This window comes from Microcaecilia unicolor, chromosome 5 (genome assembly GCF_901765095.1).
Source record: "Microcaecilia unicolor chromosome 5, aMicUni1.1, whole genome shotgun sequence".
Lineage (NCBI taxonomy): Eukaryota > Metazoa > Chordata > Amphibia > Gymnophiona > Siphonopidae > Microcaecilia > Microcaecilia unicolor.
In genome coordinates this window covers 272,947,977-272,966,458 of record NC_044035.1, presented here as the reverse complement: position 1 = coordinate 272,966,458, position 18,482 = coordinate 272,947,977, and the positions used below count along the sequence as shown (strand labels likewise).

Here is an 18,482-nt window from a genome sequence, read left to right as displayed (position 1 = left end):
TCGATAACGAACCTACGCGCACCAAATGCCACTTGGCACACGGCCAAAAATAAAAATTATTTTTCGGACGTGCACCAAAAATTAAATTATTGCAACAGCCACGCGGTAGCCGGGCGGTAATGCCATTTTGGCACACGTTGGGCGCGTAAAGATGTTTACGCGGCTTAGTAAAAGGGCCTCAGAGTAGAGGCAGGTAAGCATTATACAGTAAAGGGTAAAACATTTATACAGATACCCCCTAATTCTATATATGGTGCTCAATTTCCTTACACAATTTAATTGCATAACAAGCCAATCAGCTATTCTATAAAGATGTGCAAATGAATTTCTTTTTGACCTTTATTTTTATTAAATTTCTTTAAAACAATGAACAAACCAAAATGGAAATATTACTAGAAGGAATATCCAATAGTTCAGCTAGGAAAAAGTCAGTGGTTACTGTAACCACTCTCAGCTGAGAGATGAACCCAGTCCTATTTTTTTACCTGTTTGTGTAGTCATGGAAAACCAAGTTACCTCAGACTGCATTCAACTCACAGAAAGGAGGTACCACAAAAGAAATTACTCCATCTATAAAAGATGTCACCGGATGAAAACCACTATAAATTAATGTGAGCAAGTATAATGCTGCTAAGAGAATCAATTGATGTTACGTGTCTTATTTCTCACTCAAGTAAGAATAAATAAATACTTCAATAAAGTGAAAACAGTAAATTTATTGCACTTGTCATCTAATATAACTAATTAGAAATGTTAAAAAACTATTTAAAAATCTTAAAAGTGCACAATAAATAATTAAAATTCTACCTACTGGATTCACATATTAGAATTCTAATTTTCTTTCCTTCACAGGTGTATGTATATCCACACAGAACATTCAGGTGAATATTGTACAAGAAGTATGTCAAAATATTTTAGTTAACAAACCACGGGCCCTGTTTACTAAGCTGAACTGTAGGCACGCTAACATTTTAGCATGCGCTAATGCTAGAGACACCCATATATTCCTATGGGTGTCTCTAGCGTTAGCATGCCTACAGCGCAGCTTAGTAAACAGGGCCCCAAATGAATTCACTTAATAAATGTTTTCCCTTTTTCTTACAGAGTGTACTAAAAGGTAAGTATATCTTGCAATTTACTTCTCAATTTGTCTTCTACTAAGAATTTAAGGGCCCTGTTTGCTAAAGTGCATTAGTGTTTTTAGCATGCCTACACGTAGCGTGCACGCTAACCATGTAGGCGCCTATAGGGATATTGTAGGCACTTACATGGTTAACGCGTGTTAACGTCCTATAACGCTGCTTAGTGAACAGGGCCCCAAATCTATTGACACATTTTCTCTCTCTTTTCCAGATCCCAGATTTTCAAAGGTGAGTATAAATGAGTATATATATAAGTGTGAACATGCTATTTCTTTTAAAAGTCCTAGAGTCCTTTGTAACTGTCTTCTTCTTATCTTTATTTTCAGGCACTCTTGGATTCATTGCTTCATCTGTCTTGGATGACTTTGCCTTGATCTTCTCCCTAAACCTCTTTAAATAAATATAACAGGAGAATCTGCCTCCCTACACTACGTGTCAGTATATATATATATATATATATATATATATATATATATATATATATATATATATATATATATATAAATGCCTGCCTGTCACAGGAAACCTGCACTGAGGAGCTGGCTAATAAAATATAATTCCTTTTTCAGGAAAAATAGTGCTGAGTGGCCTTATTAAACTTTTAAAATTTACTTTCCCTCACATTAACTACAAGGAGAGATAAATCTTCAATTCTTTCTATTTTTCTTCTTCTTAAAGGTATCATTCAAGTTCCATTCAGTTTTTCAAACTAACACGTAGAAGAAACATCAACTCTTTTAATTCTGGGCACAAGACCCTTGGCATGTGTTCACACCAAATTAGCCCAAGTTCAATATTTCTTTTAAAACTCACTAGAAAGTACACATTTCCTCTCTCACTTTCTTCAGACAGCTTTTGTTTTTATTTTCAGGCAATCATACTTTAATTTTTTCACTCTTTAATTCTCTCATCCATCATAATCAGACACTTCCCACAGTGCTTCTGTCTTCTTTCAAAATCTTCCACTGCTCTCCCAACAGCTGTTTATGCTCAGGTTCCTTTGGGGACTAGTGCAGCCAAACAGACAGCTCCTTACAAGAACTCATATCCACACTAACATTGCATTACACTATTTTATATCAAAATAAGCCTAAAAACCCTCGTTTTTGGATTTTCTTTACATAATTCAGATCAGAACAATGCTCTAACCAGAACTATGTAAAAATTTGCATTCTTTTAAAGCCCCAAATACCTTAATCAGAACTCTTTTGAAACACACTGATTTGCAAACTAATGGGGCACAAATTAAACTATAATTCACATTTGCATACTCCCTACTCCTAAATTCTTTGCAGCTACTTTTAAAATTTTAAATGTATTCAATTTGTGTTGCAGGTGTCAGTGCAGGTCTCCTTAGACCTCACTGCATATGCGTGATTTTTTGCGCCGTTCCAGGGTCACTAGGGTCGCCAGACAGCCTCCCCCACACTTCCCAGCATACTCTGGGGTATGTCAAATTAAAAGTGTGCCATATGTGTGCGATTCATGCATGCGTGCCCATCACATTGTGACTGGAGCTCAACATGTAAATGAACCCCTTACAGGTCAAACAAATACTTCCCGATTAAATTTAATTAAATTGGTGGTACAGTGCTCCCGGACTTCCAGAATATCTCCGAAGTCACCAGGACTAAATTTCCCATGTGCATGTGACATCATCACATGCCACTAGAGCTGTGCATGTGTGTGCCGTCATCCCCATGGCCCCGCAAGCCATAGCTCACTCAGGGATATTCCCACCAGCCCCAACTGGCTTCTCCCAACTTCAGAGTGGCCCAGGATCCCCGCAGAACGCACCGGAACCAACTCCTGTGCTGGATCCGCCCCCGAAATGGGGACTTTCTCCTAAACACCCTCCTAGTAACCTCACACACTCCCTGGCCTACTAAGTTTTAAACTGTATATAATTTTATACTGGTTACATTACTAACAATAGAATCCTTACTAAAACAAGGAAACCCCTCCCCCACACCTAAACGAAGCCCAAAATAAGACCAAGAACTATAGATACTGTGACAAGGCAGTAGCAAAGGCTTGTCACAAGATTGGGGAAAAGCCCTACTACAGGTCCCAGAAGGCATTTGGAGCACCAGCTCAAAACCTGGAGTGGTGCTGCCTTAATGGAACAGGGTGGTTTCCCTCAGAATCAGTGCTGAGATTTCCCTTACAAAGTAGGAGGGGAGCCATAAGGATATAGTCAGAAAAACAAACTCTTATCGGGAAAGAATGACAAGAGTGGGAAGCTCTAGGGCTGGGTGTCTGTTGCCCAAAGCAGAGTGTAGGATCTTCCTGTTCCCCCACAGAAGGGAGAGAAGCTAATGTCCAGGCCTATCAGGTGATCCTCGGAGACTGCTTTATAAAAGATTCCTTCCTGGGAGAAGCAAGGGAGTGCTCATGTAATAGGATGTGATCAGTGGGGAAGGGACCCCCACAGATTTAGTCCTGGCCCCCTCCACGTTCGACCCCCCCAGGCCGCCAACCTCTGCCAGCCTTAGTCTTCTTTAGCGCCGGTATCCAGCGCATTTGCTGATCTGTGCCGCGAGTCCTGACATCTAGCATGTCCTGCACATTCCTTTGAAACTGAACATGCAGGACATCAGGACTCACAGCACAGATCAGCGAACGTGCCAGAGACCGGCACTGAAGAAGGCTTCGGCTGGCGGAGGTTGGGGACCCCCCGCCAGCAAAGGTGCCTTGCAGCGGGGGGGGGGGGGGGGGGTCGGCGGCTGGGGGAGGCGGGCTAAAATGTGCCCCCCCACCTTGGGCTCTGGACCTCTCTCCCGCCAAGGAGGTTTGATTGAGAACAGGAGACAGCATGATGTGAAAACGTTGAAGCCACCTATGTTTCCTCTTCCCCGCGCATCCGTCATTCTGCGTACACTCAAAACAAAGCAAACAAACCTATGTCATTTTTTATTGCTGGAGGCATTTTTATTTAATCTCACTAATATTTTGAAACATGCCAGCTTGTGCAACAGATGGATGTATACAGAGGAAGTATAATAACGGAATAACTTTTCATAGGTAGAGTAGTAATTTTTATACATCGTAATCAGTGTCTCATTTGGAGGGGCTGGTTATAGGGGCACCCTGGCATGTGTTATATTTATGCAGAGATTTTTTTTCTTCTGGTAAAGGGCCACTAAAACAGACATCATGTTAAGAGAATCAGGTGCTCAACATTCAGAGTTTCTATGTCTTTATTTACTTATTTATGGCAGTTATATCCCACATTAAACATGAATTAGGTTGAAACCTGGGAGCATTTAAAATCTTTTTTTTTCCGTGACTAGATCAAAGGAGAAAGATGGTTTGTGGGAACTTGCGTATTTTGTTTTGTGGAATGCAGTGGTATATTATAAAAATGTACTTAATATTTATTTTTATTATTTTGACTTATGAAAACCACTTGTCCCTGAAACATGCTCAAAACAGAATAATCAATTTGTACAAAAGAGATGAGGTGAAAATGTGATTCCATGTGCCCCAATGAAAGGAAGAGTTTAATTTTACTTCCAATCTTTATAACACCAGGCTTCCCAAGGTAGATTACAACAGTTATGATGAACCCATCAGTAAGCAGCATATCCTCACTGAAATTTGGCCATGTATTACTGTATTGTATAAAATAGTGTAGAAAACTGAGCACAAAATACAGCCTTTATTAGTGCTATTTCCACCAGCTACAATAAATTTTTGAAGCTGTTTTAGTGATATTCAGTTTTGATTTCATGATATTTACATCTACATATGGGACGCTTTCAAATAAATTAAAAAGCTGTCAAGTAAAAATAAAAAAAATCTTTTGTCCTCCACCTTTTAAGGCACTGCCTATCCAACTGGAACAGGTTTTGACGTTTTACAGACGAACCACGCATAGGCAGTCCATTATTTCTAATAATCTTTTACTAATGCTCTCAATAGTGTTTGCTATTGTTTTGGGTATACTTGTACAAAAGTATACTGCCACCTACTGCCAGCAAGCTACACCTACTGGCTTCAACCCATAAACTAGTTTTGATAGCCTCCTACTGTCTCCTGTTCTCAATCGAACCTCCTTGGGAGGGGCAAAAAGAGCTTCCTGACTCCACGGTAGCTAGAGCCTAGGGAAGCGGTTCCCAAACCTGATCCTGGAGGCACCCCAGCCAGTCAGGTTTTCTGGATTCCCACAATGAATATTCATGAGAGAGATTTGCATGCAGTGGAGGCAGTGCATGCAAATCTCTCATGAATATTCATTGTGGGTATCCTGAAAACCTGACTGGCTGGGGTGCCTCCCGGATCAGGTTTGCCTAAAAGTATGGAAATGACTGGATCTATTGGCGGCCTTGACTTGGAGTTATAGAAACTAGTAAGCTGGGAGTACGGGCAGCTACCCGGTTGCCTGAGGAGCACGGTGGTCTGAAGGCTTAAGGGATCATCACAATACAGAGTTTCAACCAGGCAGAAACTTATGAGCCAGAATGAACCAGGAATAAGAAACAGAAAAAGAAAAAAAACCACACCAAAGCATCAAATCAGAGTCCACAAAATAATAGCCTCAGGAAGGCAAGGACTAGTACCCCTCAAGAAAAGGCGCCCAGATTCGCTGAAAATAGACCAACTGGCCCCTCTTCTGTGCAGTTAATTTACTGAGATAGTAAGCATCCCACAAGGCACTCCGGATCTGCGACATTGTCGGAAGGGCTGCGGATCTCCAATACTTTGCCACCTCTCGATGTATGATTCCTATACATGGGAGATGGACAAGCACCCGCAGTAGAAAAAGAGTAGGGTCATAAGTACATAAGTAGTGCCATACTGGGAAAGACCAAAGGTCCATCTAGCCCAGCATCCTGTCACCGACAGTGGCCAATCCAGGTCAAGGGCACCTGGCACGCTCCCCAAACGTAAAAACATTCCAGACAAGTTATACCTAAAAATGCAGAATTTTTCCAAGTCCATTTAATAGCGGTCTATGGACTTGTCCTTTAGGAATCTATCTAACCCCTTTTTAAACTCAGTCAAGCTAACCGCCCGTACCACGTTCTCCGGCAACGAATTCCAGAGTCTAATTACACGTTGGGTGAAGAAAACTTTTCTCCGATTCGTTTTAAATTTACCACACTGTAGCTTCAACTCATGCCCTCTAGTCCTAGTATTTTTGGATAGCGTGAACAGTCGCTTCACATCCACCCGATCCATTCCACTCATTATTTTATACACTTCTATCATATCTCCCCTCAGCCGTCTCTTCTCCAAGCTGAAAAGCCCTAGCCTTCTCAGCCTCTCTTCATAGGAAAGTCGTCCCATCCTCACTATCATTTTCGTCGCCCTTCGCTGTACCTTTTCCAATTCTACTATATCTTTTTTGAGATACGGAGACCAGTACTGAACACAATACTCCAGGTGCGGTCGCACCATGGAGCGATACAACGGCATTATAACATCTGCACACCTGGACTCCATACCCTTCCTAATAACACCCAACATTCTATTCGCTTTCCTAGCCGCAGCAGCACACTGAGCAGAAGGTTTCAGCGTATCATCGACGACGACACCCAGATCCCTTTCTTGATCCGTAACTCCTAACGCAGAACCTTGCAAGACGTAGCTATAATTCGGGTTCCTCTTACCCACATGCATCACTTTGCACTTGTCAACATTGAACTTCATCTGCCACTTGCACGCCCATTCTCCCAGTCTCTATGATATGGACAGAAAACATAGTGGAAAACCCCCCCGCCCACATAGCCCAAAAGAAGCTGATAAGGCGGCAATCCCACCAAATATGAAAAAAGTTCCCATGCCCCCACAACCCCTCCAGCACTCCCTCGCAACCGTGGGAAAGAAGCGAGCAATAGTTGCAGGTGCTTTTTACCAGCGGTATAACAACTTAGACCCATTCTGCAAATTTTCCAAATTAGAAACACGGGATACATTTGTATACGCACACTCCCACTCCTGCGGAGTCAGAACATGCCCATGATCATTCTCCCACTGAGTAAAATACGAGGGTATCTGCTGAGAGGCAGGAGATAAAAAAAAAATCATAAAAGGAGGCTAGCATTTTCTACTGGCAGAGGCCTTTAACTAAGAACTCCTTAAATGAGGTCACCGAAGCCTACAGACCTCCCCCCCCCCCCCCCCCCCCCCCGGTAAGTACCAAAGTTGCAAATACATTAAAAAAATTTCTACGATCCACCTAGAAATTACATTGCAACTCTAAAAACGGCACAAGAAGATCTGTCCTAGAGAAACCAGACCCCTCCGTTCCCAATGATGAAACGCACACTGGGATCAACCCTCAAGGAGAAGAGCTAAAACAGAGAGGCACACAACGTGGGACCCTAACACCCTTAAGCAGGATATGAAACCAATGCTAGAGACCCACAGATAATAGGATAAAGATACGCCACCTACCGGACATCTCAAGGGGGGGGGGGGGGGGGGTCCAAAAAGGTTACCGACATGAGCTCACCTCCAACAATGCCTCCTCAATTCTCACCCCGTCTCCTCATTAATACTCACTTAGAAACGCAAAGAGGTCTTCTCTTCCAGATGTATTGAAAAAGCTTACGTTGTAAGTTATCCAAGACTAAGGAATAGGGACCAGAACGGTCTGACATAAATATAGGAATTGAGGCAATAACATCATTTTACAGATAGCCACATGCCCATCCACATATGTGTTACGCCATGTCACTGATCTAAAGCCAAAGAAAGCTCCTGCAACACCCCCAGGCAACTGTATTTATAAAGACTGGAGTAGTCTGGGCATATGTTAACTCCCATGTAACGTATATACTGCTTAGCCCACCTAAAGGGCAGGGAGGACTGCAAGGAGGCTGCCCTATCAGACTCCAGAATAATATTCAACATTTCTGATTTATTAGCTTTCATCTTAAAGCCAGCAAAGGCACCGGAGGCATGCAATCTGTATAATAAAGGATAGGAAAAACAAAAAGGAGGTGAAATCCCTCACGGAACGTGAGATACAAGACAAAAAAGTGAGGAGAATGAGTGAGGATACCAAGAAAAATGTTTATTCACATAAAAAATGACCCGATACGGCCGTGTTTCAGCCCAAAGGCCTGCCTCAGGGGTCTTTATAACCTCAGGTAGTCTGATGTGAAACGTGCACTCTGAGAAAAATAGTGTGGGTGAACCCTCTTGGGTCTCCTCTCCTCTAGACAAATTTTTAGATATTAACCAGGAACTAGCCTGTTATACTCCTCTCGTAAAAGCGGTTTGCAATTACAAGAACGCTTATTCACTCAAATTCTAGCTGTAGGTGACATACAGCGCAGAGATCCAAGATTGAAAATGCGGCCCAATTGTTTTTCCATCTGTATTCATGAAATGTGAAACTTGTAAAAATACCCCTAATACTTTTATATGGTGTACAGGTCGATGAAAATAGGATGCTTTTCCATATCTCACATCTTTTCTTTTTAAAAGGCATCTTACAGTGTGTCTCTGTCTTGCTAGAAGTCCAACTGTAGAAAGCAGGGCTGAACTCTTTCTGCTGATGACTCTGCTTCCAAAGATACAGCCTGAACATTCATGAGAGGTGTGGGGGAAGGGATACTGAGGAAAATGAGCAAAAGCTCACAGGGAACCTGAGCCCTGCCTCCCTGCCTGCCTCTCCCCATTCCCCCTCATACACACATGCCTTGTTTCCCAGAGGGAGGTGTAGCAAATGAGATACTTCCTATACTGTAGCCTTATTATGGCTTTGATAGTGCTGGTATACACAGAGCTTCTCTGTGCACATCAAGCTATTTATTGCCAGAGACAGTCCACAAGACAAAGAAAGCCCTCAGAGTGTTATCTCGGTGAACGGAACAAAAACATGATGACTATGGCTGGAATGATACAAAACATCTCTTATTCTAGTCCAATAATTGCACATACCGTCTGGGAGAATGGCAGGGATCTCTCCCTCAAGTGGAGTAATTGTTCTACTGTACATGGGCTAAAATCAAGATATTCTACATCTCCTCAGTCCTGTACAGCCAGGTCTTATTGTCATACTTAGAAGGAACAACCTACCAGGTGCACAGACACCATCTTACCTGGTCCACTGGCTCCACGTTGAGTGAGTTTACCCAGTCGGAAGATGATTGCTCTTTCATATTCTCGAACAATCTAAAAGTGAAAGGAAAAAGGCAAAATTCTACCCTAGTGTCTCAGTAACTGATATTTTGCATTAATGGGCTCACAGTTTATTTATTCAACTGGCCATTCTCTGCTCCCCAATAGTCACTGTGCTAAATATATGCAAGGAAATCCTGTAGGCCAAGCCATGCCCACTTAGGGACTGATGCACAGAGCTTACCTTGCTATTAATGTTTGCTTTGGACCAGTGACGATCCTAGGATGGCTGCCTCCCGGAGCAGATCGCCGATGCGCACCCCCCCCCCCAGGTGCAGAACGACCTCCCACCCCCACCCCAGCGCACCAACCCTCCCCCCCTCCCCCCGGGTGCATTCTTGGCTGCTGGGAACAGCCACGCGGCTCCGCTGGCTCCCTGCTCCCTCTGCCCCGGAACAGGAAGTAACCTGATCTGGGGCAGAGGGAGCAGGGAACCAGCGGAGCCAACAGGTGCGCGGCTGCTGTCTGCACCCCTCCAGTGGCGTGCACCCGGGGCGGACCACCACGCCCTTGGTACGCCGCTGCTTTAGACTGGTTCTAGCCAGTCTAAAGTAAACGTTTAGGTAGCTAGGAATGCACAAAGGGGGTTTTCGTGGCTCTAACGTGCCGTTAGCAGCCACAAAGAACCCCATGCAAATGTATTACAAAAAGCTTGTTAGTATTCTAATGAGCTCATTCGTAATCTAATGTGTATTCCAAGGGATGCACAGCTCCAGAGCAGCCCTAATTTAACAAGCAAATTTTATGGCTGCTCTGGAGCTGTCAGAAAGGAGGAAAGGAGAGAAGTACAAGCAGGAAGCTATAAAGGCTGCCTGCTTGTGCTTCCTACTTCTCACCCCTCGGCGCCCCTCCCCACCACATTTTTTTTTATTTCCCTGGTGGTCCAATGAACCATAATACCCCCCCCCCCCCCCCACCGCATCTTGTTATTTCCCTGTTGGTCAAGTGGACCCTGACCCCCCCCCAAATCTTTTTTTTTTTTTTTTTCCCTGGAGGTCCCCCCTCCCCTGTGACCCCGGAAACTTTTTAAAAACTTTTCCCTGGTGGTCCAGTGGACCAAACCCCTTCCCCTGCGCAGGCAAACGCCCCTCCCTCCCTCCCCCTCCCTGTATCTTTAGAACAAGGTGGAGGCAGGAGGGCAGGAGCAATGCCTCCTCCCTCGGCCCTGCCCAGTGAATTCTGGGATGCACTGGGCAGGGCCGCCCTTTTGTTCTGGGCAGGCCTGAGGCAGGAGGGAGGAGCCGTTGCTCCTGCCCTCCTGCCTCCACCTTGTTGTAAAGGTACAGGGAGGGGCGTGTGCCTGCGCAGGAGAAGGGGTTTGGTTCATGGGATCACCAGAGAAAAATTTAAAAAAAGGTTCCAGGGTCATAAAAAGTTTTTAAAATATTGGGGGGGGGGGGGGGGGGGGGGTTCAGGGCCACTGGACCACCAGGGTAATTAAAACAACAGTAGAGGTCCAGTGCATCAGAGCTGTCAAATCCATTTGACAGCTCAAACTCGCAAACAGCGAGGATGCACAAAGGGGGATCCATGCAGCTCATTTGCCTGCGATTCCCTTTGTGCATCGCTGGCTTTTAGCAATTCGCTAAGTTTTAGTGAGACAGTCGTATTTTATGGCTGCCTTTGTGCATCGGGGCCTCAGCATTGATGCTGGAATGACCTAATTTTGGTACATACTGGGACAGACCAAAGGTCCATCAAGCCCAGCATCCTGTTTCCAACAGTGGCCAATCCAGGTCACAAATACCTGGCAAGATCCCCCAAAAAAGTACAAAATATTTTATGCTGCTTATTCCAGAAATAGTGGATTTTCCCCAAGTCCAACTTAACAATGGTATATGGACGTTTCCTTTAGGAAGCCGTCCAAACCTTTTTTTAAACTCTGCTAAGCTAACTGCAGGACGTCAGACTCAGTCAGAAACAAAATGAAGGAAGACGACTTCGGCTGGCGGGGTTTGGGGTCCCCTGCCAGCAAAGGTAGTAGGCGACGGCGGGCGGGGGTCAAAGTTGTTGGAGGTGTCGGCAATGGAGGGCAGGCGGGGGGGGGGTCTGCGGCGCTGGAGGGGGGGGGGGCGAAAATGTGCCCCCTCACCTCGGCCCTGGACCTCCCTACCGTTGAAGTCTGGCTACACCCCTGCTATAAAGTTATATCAAAGTGGTAATAAGCATATTGCAAAAATTATATATTCTATATAAACTAGAGATCATATTCAGTATTATTATATATCAATCCTACACTTCCATTAATCTACATACTAACATGCAGTGTCAAACCCCTAAGCAGGGGGCAGTGGTTTTAGTGTTATTGTTGGACAGCAGGATGTACATTGCTTGCTTAAATACCTTTCATTGGCCCCTCCCCAGACAGCTGTCAACCAGTCCCATTGGCCTGAACTTGCACTCTGGAATATTTTCCTCCTCTGACCCTCCAGTGCCATCTTCTGGTGAAGTGTTCCAATAATGTACTTTGTCTTAGGGCCCTGTTTAAAAAGGTGCTCTAGCGTTTTTAGCGTGCGCTGTGTAGATGAACGGTTAGCATGCACTAAAAATGCTAATGCGCCTTTTTAAACAGGGCCCTTAGTGTATCTTCTCAGGTCACTCCCACATAAGAATATAAGACAGTGGTTTTCACTATAAAAAGTCTGGGATTCTAAGTGTGGCTTGGCTTCCCGGCTCTCTTCCTGCATGGAAAGAGAGACTCCATAGAAGCCAAGGCATGCATTAAACTGGGGGAAGAGCTAACTTGGAGAATATGAGGTAGCCTCCACAAACAGGCCCTAACTCTCATCACCTCTCGCTTAGACTACTGCAACTTGCTTCTCTCAGGTCTTCCACGCAGCCATCTCTCTCCTCTTCAATCTGTTCAAAACTCTGCCGCACGACTAATATTTCGCCAAAGTCGTTATGCCCATATCAGCCCTCTCCTGAAATCACTTCACTGGCTCCCTTTCCGTTTCCATATACAATTCAAGCTCCTCTTGTTGACCTATAAGTGCATTCACTCTGCAGCCCCTCACTACCTCTCCACCCTCATCTCTCCCTACACTCCTTCCCTAGAACTCCGTTCACTAGGCAAATCTCTCCTAATTGCACCCTTCTCCTCCATCGCTAACTCCAGACTCCACTCCTTCTATCTCGCCGCACCTTATGCCTGGAATAGGCTTCCTGAGCCATTACGTCTAGCTCCAACCCTGGGTGCCTTCAAATCCGGGCTAAAGCCTGTTTGATGCTGCTTTCGACTCCTGACTTTTAACTTTTATCTTATCCTTATGTGTCCTTCTGTCTGTCCTTCCCTTATCCTTTTTGGTCCTGTCTGTTTATCCTGATTTAGATTGTAAGCTCTTTTGAGCAGGGATTGTCTTCATGTTCAATTGTAAAGTGCTGCGTACGACTGGTAGCGCTATAGAAGTGATTTATAGTAGTAGTAGTAACTAGTAAGAAATGGGGCAAGAGTTTAGTGACTGAAATGCGTGTGGAGGTACAGGCTGGGAAACAGTTTTGGGGGAGGGTGTAATGGGGAAGGAAGCTAAAGGAACAGTGGAGAAGATGGGCTGGGGGAGAGGAACGGAGAGTGGGGTAGAAATGGGTTGAGGGGAGAAAGAGCATGGGGAAGCACTTCTGCTGTAGTTGCATAAGTTATGAGTGGACCTGAGTCTCCAGGTCAGTTGCTTCACTGGAAGCTGACCCGCCCCACCCTCTTTCCCAGGGCACTGGCTGCTGTTTCTGGTGTCACTCCTAGCTCATCAAGGTTTTTACTCTTCTTTTGTCTGGGGTAGCATCTGTCCTGGTTTCATGTGTTTACTTTCGTACTTATGCTGAAAGAAACTATCTTTTTTTTTTGTTATGCTCTTTGTGAAATTCTATATGTAATGTGTTAATAAGTGCTATTAATATAACAGTGCTCAGTATTTACATATTACTCCATTTGCATAGTTCTTAGTAATATGTTCTAGCCCACATCACTGCACTGTGGCCCTCTCTGCCTCCTTATATTATATTTCTTTGTTTTGCTCTTTTTATGTGCTGTTACCCAAATTTCATACCATTTATGTCAATTGATTAGCATAAGCACTTATCTTAGGGTAGATCTTTGGCCAATTTTCCTCCGTGCTGGTGGTGGTGTGCTGAAGTTTTCAGAGTAACTAATGTGCGTGATATCGTGTTCGTGAAGACTTTTAAAATTTTTCCGTTTATATTTTATCTTCTTTCTCTCCATCTGTTCTCAACACAAGCTGTGTTTCGCAAATTGGTCGCATCTACTACTACTACTACTACTTAACATTTCTAGAGCGCTACTAGGGTTACGCATCGTCAGGCGAACTTATAGTATCTGGTGTGGATCGTCATTTCTACTCAAGATTGACCAAACTCAAGACTGGTCAGTCTTGAGTAGAAATGACAATCCACACCAGATACTATAATTTGCGAAACACAGCTTAAAAGCTTAAAAGTCTTCACGAACACGATGTCACGCACATTAGTTACTCTGAAAACTTCAGCACACCACCACCAGCACGGAGGAAAATCGGCCCGAAGATCCACCCCAAGTGCTTATGCTAATTGCCATAAATGATATGAAATATGGGTAACAGCGCATAAAAAGAGCAAAACAAAGAAAGATAATATAAGGAGGCAGGGAGGGCCACAGTGCAGTGATGTGGGCTAGAACATATTACTAAGAACTATGCAAATGGAGTAATATGTAAATACTGAGCACTGTTATATTAATAGCACTTATTAACATATTACATATAGAATTTCACAATCATCAAGGTTTATTTATTTACTGCATCCCACATTTTCCCACCTCTTTGCAGGCTCAATGTGGCTTACAATACATCATGAATGGTGGAAATACATAAGAAAATATACATTTAGTATTACAGAAGGATCTTGGGTAACATGATAATGATAAAACATGGTAGTAGTTTAACAAGCAAATATTGTAAGACAGTTCTGGATATATGTATAGGAGTTCACATTTGTTGATGTTTGTGGTATGCCTTGTTAAAGAGATGGGTCTTCAGTAGTTTGCGGAAGTTAGTTAGTTCAAAGATCGTTTTTAAGTTGTGCGGCATCGCGTTCCAGACTTGTGTGCTCATGTAGGAAAAAAATTGATGCATGCATTTGTTTGTATTTTAGACCTTTACAGTTGGGGAAGTGAAGATTAAGGAATGTGCGGGATGATTTTTTAGCATTCCTGGGTGGTAAGTCTATCAGGTCTGACATGTAGGCTGGGGCGTCTCCGTGAATGATTTTGTGAACTAGGGTGCATATTTTGAACGTGATGCATTCTCTAAGTGGGAGCCAGTGTAGCTTTTCTCGTAGGGGTTTAGCACTTTCATATTTTGTTTTACCGAATATGAGTCTAGCTGCAGTGTTCTGAGCTGTCTGAAGCTTCTTGATTATTTGCTCTTTGCAACCAGCGTAGAGTGCGTTGCAGTAGTCTAGATGACCGAGTACCATTGCTTGTACCAGGTTGCGAAAGACGGTCCTTGGGAAGAAAGGTCTTACTCTTTTAATTTCCACATTGAGTTATGCCATAACTAAAGATCACCGACACAAGATGTACAATGCTGGGTCAGATTAAAAGTCCATCAAGTTCCGTATCCTGTCTCTGATAGTGGCTACACCAAGTCACCAGACAATACCCAATGGATCCCAAAGAGTACATCCATACATGTTGCTCACTCCCAGGAAAAGTGGCTTTTTCAAAGTCTTTCTACTAATAACTTTTCATGGACTAGTCTACCAGGAATTCATCTAAATTTCCTTTAAACCCAACTATGCTAAACATCTACACTATATGCTCCACTATATGCTCCAAGGTCCATATATCTTCAGTTCTCAGAGGCATTCCTGGATGAGGCCTGGTATGCTATTTGCTTGGAGAGCCCACTGCTAGGAGGAGAAATCCGCCCAGTTTAAAGAGGTCTGAATTACCTTTAGGTGGTTAGAGATTAGTAATCACACAAAGTTAATAGACAAAAACTATAAAAGAACAGAAGGATGCATTTGAAAATTCTTTATGCTATACAAGCATGGTTCACTTTCTATCAGTATAAACCTGAATTAGAGTTTTCCAAAACTAGTCCTTGGGGATCTCAACCAGGATAACCAAAACATATAAATTTAAAACATGTGCAAATGAAGCTCAAACCTATTCCTTGAAGCTTGCCTGAAAATCAGCTGAGATTGACAAAACTTGAGACTCTGGAACAACCAGCAAATGACACACAACCACTGTCACTCTATCATGTATTATTTACAGAAATTCCCATGTCCACTTAAAGAGGCTTGAAGGAGGCTCATTCAGCTTTTGGGATACAATCCCTTTGCTGCTGAAATTCTCCCACCAGGTATGGATAACAGCATCTTTCAGAGATGGGCTCGATCAGCTTCAATTTTCTTTATCAAATCCTTCAGGAAGACAGCATGTTGCGCCCCAAGGGGGATTTTCCGGGGGGGGGGGGGGGGGGCAGAAGGAGCATGGAACACAATGTTTGCTTACAAACAGTTGGAACATTATATGGCCTCCCACGAGCAGACCATTTTACTAGTAGGGTATTCGGGAAGCTTAAGGAGTTTTCCCAGGTGGAAACAATGGAATGCCAATCCATCTGTAAGCTACATATGCAAATCTCTGTCCTCTTATCCCCAAAGAATTATTTAGAGATCCTTAGGTGTTAGACTCATGACCTAGGCATAACTAATGCAGAATTCCTTCAATGTTAGGCAGGACTCCCTCTTTCTCTTGTTGGGCCAGTGTGACAGAACGCCACTTTCGCACGCTGACCCAAGCTTACCTTTCTACCATACAAGCATTTTGAATGGGAAGTGTGGCACGGGGGAGGGTAATTTGGCTCATGCACTCTGGAGGTGTCCTAGGATACAACACTTTTGGTCCCAAATGGTCAGATATTTGTCATATCTACTGGAGAAAAGTCTTATGATCTCACCACTTGGGTTGTTGTTTAGGAAAGTTTCAGAGTGTGGTATACTACTTAAAGGTGAGCAAATGTTGCTGACTAAAGCCTGTATACTTGCCAAATGCTGTATCCTGCAATGCTGGGTGGAAAAGGACTTGAAAATCCTTGAAGACATATCTCTTCAACAAAGCCTACAAAGAGGACCCATAGCTTAACTCTACAACCACACTAATCCTCACCAGTCTGAAACTCTTCTTTAATAACTATTTTCTTAGAACTCTTTCCCACTCTCAATCTCTTTACATTACCAATTGTATCTGACTCACTGGAATGGCAATGCCATAGCAGACCTCTGTAAGCTACATTGAGCCTGCAAATAGGTGGGAAAATGTGGGATACAAATGCAATAAATAAATAAATTGGCATCGGAGGAATAAACTGTACGAATGTATGATATTGGAAGGTATAGAAACCCACTTATCTCTTAAAAGACGAAAGTTGTTTCTGACCATTTGGGAGGTGTACATTCAATCAAAGAGTGAGAAGTGACAGTCTTAATAGGTTGGCTGTATAATTGTATAATAGTGGTTTGTTTGGTTTATCCATGCACCTTTTGTGTTTTTTTCTTTGAGGGGGGAACTATTGTAGGAGGAAGGGTTTTGAGTTGGAGAGTTGGGATCCTGGAAAGGGGTCGTATTACAGTAAGGATGATCCTGTTGGCAGTACTGTTGTTATATCTTAAGGTGTGTTCTGGTCGTCGGTGGGGGGGGGGGGGGGATATTTGCTATTTATATACTGTACTGATTATGCCCCTCTTGTTGACCCTGTTATTTTTTTTCTCAATCAACATAAGTACATAAGTAATGCCACACTGGGAAAAGACCAAGGGTCCATCGAGCCCAGCATCCTGTCCACGACAGTGGCCAATCCAGGCCAAGGGCACCTGGCAAGCTTCCCAAACGTACAAACATTCTATACATGTTATTCCTGGAATTGTGCATTTTCCCAAGTCCATTTAGTAGTGGTTTATGGACTTGTCCTTTAGGAAACCGTCTAACCCCTTTTTAAACTCTGCTAAGCTAACCGCCTTCACCACGTTCTCCGGCAACAAATTCCAGAGTTTAATTATGCGTTGGGTGAAGAAATATTTTCTCCGATTTTGTTTTAAATTTACTACACTGTAGTTTCATCGCATGCCCCCTAGTCCTAGTATTTTTTGAAAGCGTGAACAGATGCTTCACATCCACCTGTTCCATTTCACTCATTATTTTGTATACTTCTATCATGTCTCCCCTCAGCCGTCTCTTCTCCAAGCTGAAACAGAACTTTAAATAAATAACTAGAAAGTCCCATCACTATCTCCCTTCTTTTCTAAGCAATTTATACATTTTAGCAATGTAAAGGAGCAAGAGAGAGAGTGCAGCCATGGAGACCATGATGTAGAAGCCACTATGAGCTAGAATCAGTAAATGGCGCTGAAAATTTGGCACTGGGAAAAACTGGTGCTCAGTGCTATTCTATATAGGGTGCGCCAGGATGAGCGCTCTTTATAGAATAGCGCATAGAACCAATTCCCATAATCAACTTTGAGTGTGAGGACTTAAACCAGACGAAACCTGGTGTAGATCCTGGCGTGCAAGTTGAGAAAGCATCCCCAGAATTCCATTATACTGCATGCAACGTTTCAGGATGTCTCTGACCCGCCCATGCCCCCTCCCATGGCCACGCTCTCTTTTGAGATCCAAGCGAAACCAGTTAGGTGCAGTTGGTAGAGAAGTGCACCGATCTAACGCCCAGCTGATGCCAATTAAGTGCTTAACAGTAATAATTGCACCAATTAGCCAATAACTGTCCCAATTAAGCAGTTAAAGTTGCACAAATTTCAGCACCATATATACAATTCAGGGTATTTAACCCTCCTGCGCAATGCATCTGAAAAGATTTTTATCACCATGTTCAGAGTACTCCAAGAATATTTCTGACATTTCTCACTACAATTTTAAAAGCGCTCTGACCATAGTTTTCAGAGAGAGTGGGAAGCGTTTCAAATCAAAAACTGTAAACGTCATTTTTTAAAGCTATTCTGGACCTGGTTTTAGATGCCCTGCCTACAAAGTTAGAACCAGAAAGATGGATTTACCTTGACACAGCACCAAATAGACAAGGGTAAAGTGGCAAGAATCAACAGGAACGAGAAGAACATCAGAGTCCAGCCACAGCAGCCAATCCCTTCATTTTGGCTTTCTACAACAGCACAGAAGAATACAATTATACA

The 18,482-nt window shown here is 43.4% G+C and overlaps 1 protein-coding gene across 1 annotated transcript in view; it reads right to left on the bottom strand.

Moving 5' to 3' along the window:
• The window catches only part of LOC115470736 (erythrocyte band 7 integral membrane protein-like), a 47,465-nt gene that overhangs the window by 27,254 nt on the left and 1,729 nt on the right, over window positions 1–18,482 (bottom strand). The window contains 2 exon segments of the mRNA XM_030204227.1: window positions 9,200–9,272; window positions 18,348–18,451. Of these exon segments, the coding sequence (XP_030060087.1) occupies window positions 9,200–9,272; window positions 18,348–18,451 (177 nt within the window).